We start from the raw sequence: 3605 nt of genomic DNA, 5'->3' as shown, positions 1-3605 counted from the left end.
TTTTTTGAGCCATATATAATTGATGAATGTGTGGACAAATGATTTTTTTGCCTTATATATTTTGATTACATGGATTGTTTACTTGTATCGGTATTGCATGGGAAGAGCCCTGGTGGCAGAATGGGCCGCATGTTGGCCTGTTCACTGCATGCTTACGAGTTAGGAGCCAGCAGCAGCTCCACGGGAGAAAGAGGAGGCTGAGCGAGACTCACGTCACAGCACTTCTACCTGGAGGGTCGCTGTGAGTCAAAAATGACTCGATGGCAATTTTTTTGGCTTTATACATGACATGCACACATTTTTACCCATATATACCCTGCGAATGTACATATCAAAGGAGCCATGGCAGAGCAGCGGTTAAAACTTGGCTGCTAACTGTAAGGTTAGTCTTTCCCACCCATCAGTCACTTCATCAGAGAAATCCATCCTTCAAGGTTTAGTTTTGGAAAGCCTGTGGAGTCAGTTCTCCTCTGTCTTATATGGTCACAGATCACAGATGTATATGAGTAAGTTTCTCAGAGGTATTAATTAGTATTTGTAAGTATGTTGGAGAAAAATATAACTGGTTTGATTGGTCGCTCCCTAATGGATGAGGCAATACTGGCATGGAGATCTGAAATGACTGACTCGCATATGTTTTTAATTACAATCCTATTTTCATATGTTGCTGTCTGGCCTTGTGCAAAGATTTATTGATTGTTCTTTTCCTTTAATACCTTTTTTTAAACATTCCACGGAACTGCTGTATGGCACAGTTTCCAAGACACTTGTTAGTGACTGAACGTGGGGATTGAGAAGATCTAGAGCATGCTCAGGAGTTCCTGTTCAAGCTCATTCAAATGTAACACCCCCCCCCCCCTCCATCTGAAAATCAACAAATGTAAAAACTAGTGTAACACTTCGTAAATGTTTGGAACCATGTTACTAACCAATTCATTCAATGTAGAGAGGTTTTAATAATCCAAGAAAGTTCCTCACCTACTATAGATAGTTTAGTTTAAAAAAAACTACAAACCTCATAAATAGAATTATACAGAATTTACTGTGAATTGAGATTCACCTATGTAACTGCATATATTGTAATTGATCTTTTTTACTTCTCAGCAGTAAAGGAATGTATGACTACCCAATGTTTTTTGAAATCTATATTTATAGTGATGACCTGTGGTTTGTTTCCATGTTCTGGCTCCTATGAGTAAAGCTATGAAAAATATTCTTTTGTTGACAGATCATATTTTAGAGTTACAGGTTTTATTTCTCTTGGGTTAAAACAGGAGTAGAATTGCTGCATTATAGAGTAGATACATTTCACTTTTTAAGAAGCTGTCAAACAAATAACATGCTCTTATGTTTGAGAGTGTAAAACATATTTCAAAGATTATAAAATAAAATATAAAGTTGTCTGTGTCTTTCCATTTTACATTGTCAAAGTCACTAGTTCTACCAGTGTTTTTGATCTAGAAATTGTATATTCATCCACAAATATTTATCTTTAGTCTCCTTTATAAAAAACACAATTGGTGAAAAAAACTTGCATACAGAGGTATCAATCTTGTTCTTCACTTAACAGTGAATCTTGACTATTTTATATGTCACCACAAAATTCTTTATCCTTTTGATTTAAAACAACTTTCGTTAACATTTGTATTATAGTAATTTTGCAAAGACACCAATTTCACATTGTGCTTCTTTAGTTAAAAAGTCTATACTAATTGCTAATTGAAATGTTTGCTCTCTTTTAAAAAGACAATGTCACATCAAGAGCACTGGCATTATCTGATGTTCCGGAAGAAGCTGAGGAGAGTTCTTATAAAAATAAGATGACAAATACTGAAGGTGAGGATTGAGCATTAATTGTATAATTGCCTCCATAAGCTATATTTATCTTCACTTTTGAGTTTATAATGTTAATAATATACTTTACTTTAAGAAAGATCTCCTAAATATCCTAAGGCACTCTGGAGGCATAGTGATTATTCATTGAGCTGCTAATCAGAAGGTCAACAGTGAGAAGTTACAAGCCAGCTCCTCAGGAGAAAGATGAGGATTTCAACTCCCGTAAAGGATTGCAATCTTGGAAAAACGCAGGGTAGTTCTACCCTGTCCTTTAGGGTCACTATGATGAAGAATTGATTTGATGGCAGTAAGTTTTAAAAAATTAACTATCAATAATGCATCTATTAATGATAAAATATTAAAGTAACATGTTAATAGATATAATTAATAACATTTTATTTTATTTTAGTCTGTAAGGGTTGTTATAGAATAGCTAAAATTTATGACTTTTAAAAATAGATACTATATTTATCTCTGCCATTCCAGGTCCAGCAGGTACTAGCTGGAACCTTGTTTATGGTATATATATCTTGAAGAAAAAAGAGGTAATATTTCGATGATGAAATCCAGAAGTAAAACTTGCTCATGGAGAATTGATGAGAAGTGATCTCTTACAATCTATCTGATATGGTAAATGAAAAGTGGTAAAGAGAGATGAAAGAATGTCTAGATTCCATCTGTATAGATTCATCCTTTTTTCTTCTCAGATCATTATGATGTACAACTCTTTTCATTGATCGGTACATGTTGATCTTGATTTGGGAAATTTTTTTTAAAGTCATTTTATTGGGGGCTCATACAACTCATCACAATCCATACACACATCAATTGTATAAAGCACATTTGTACATTTGTTACCCTCAATATTCTTTTTTAAAAAAATTATTGTATTGAGGGCTCATACAATTCTTATCACAGTCCATACATCCATCCATTGAGTCAAGCACATATGTACACCTGTTGCCCTCATCAATCTCAAAACATTTGCCCTCTACTTTAGCCCTCAATATCGTTTGCTCATTTCCCCCCTCCCTCCCCCTCCCTCATGAACCCTTCATGATTCATAAATTATTATGGTTTTGTCATAAGTTATACTGTCCGACGTCTCCCTCTGCTCTCTTCTCAACTGTCCATTCCCCAGGGAGGAAGCTATACTTAGATTCTTGTAATTGGTTCCCCCCTTCTACCCCACATTCCCTTCACCCTCCAGGCCTCGCCCCTCTCACCACTGGTCTGAAGGAGTCATCTATCCTGGATTCCCTGTGTTTCAAGTTGCTGTCTGTACCAATGTACATCCTCCGGTCTAGCCAGATTTGCGAGGCAGAATTGGGATCATGATATTGGGGGGGAGGAAGCATTAAAGAACTAGAGAAAAGTTACATGTTTCATCATTGCTACCCTGCACCCTGATTAGCTCATCTCCTCCCCCAAACCCCTCAGCAGGGGGGTATTCAGTTGCCAACAGATGTACTCTGAGTCTCCTTTCTGCACTCACCCACCTTTACAATGACATGATTTCTTGTTCCTTGATGCCTGACACCCAATCCCTTCTACAGCTCGTGGTCACACATACTGGTGTCCTTATTCCATGTGGGCTTTGTTGGTTCTGAGCTAGTTGACCGCTTGTTTATCTTCCAGCCTTTAAGACCCCAGATGCTATATATTTTGATAGCCAGGCACCATCAGCTTTCTTCACCACCTTTGCTTATGCACACCTTTGTTTTCAGTGATCGTATCAAGAAGGTGGGCACCTACTGATCTGATTTTTA

The 3605-nt window shown here is 36.9% G+C and overlaps 1 protein-coding gene across 1 annotated transcript in view; it reads left to right on the top strand.

The window, feature by feature from the left end:
- Positions 1-1767: 1767 nt before the first annotated feature.
- The window catches only part of CCDC178 (coiled-coil domain containing 178), a 470395-nt gene continuing 468557 nt past the window's right edge, over positions 1768-3605 (top strand). Inside the window, exon 1 of the mRNA XM_045296033.1 lies at positions 1768-1836. Coding sequence (XP_045151968.1) covers positions 1821-1836 — 16 coding nt within the window. The 5' untranslated portion in view covers positions 1768-1820. The remainder of the gene's footprint in view (positions 1837-3605) is intronic.

The sequence above is a fragment of the Echinops telfairi genome, unplaced genomic scaffold (genome assembly GCF_000313985.2).
Source record: "Echinops telfairi isolate 266 unplaced genomic scaffold, ASM31398v2 ScPeMD7_7400;HRSCAF=8409, whole genome shotgun sequence".
Classification (NCBI taxonomy): domain Eukaryota; kingdom Metazoa; phylum Chordata; class Mammalia; order Afrosoricida; family Tenrecidae; genus Echinops; species Echinops telfairi.
Note: the sequence above shows the minus strand (reverse complement) of the source record. Positions and strands in the feature narration are given on the sequence as shown.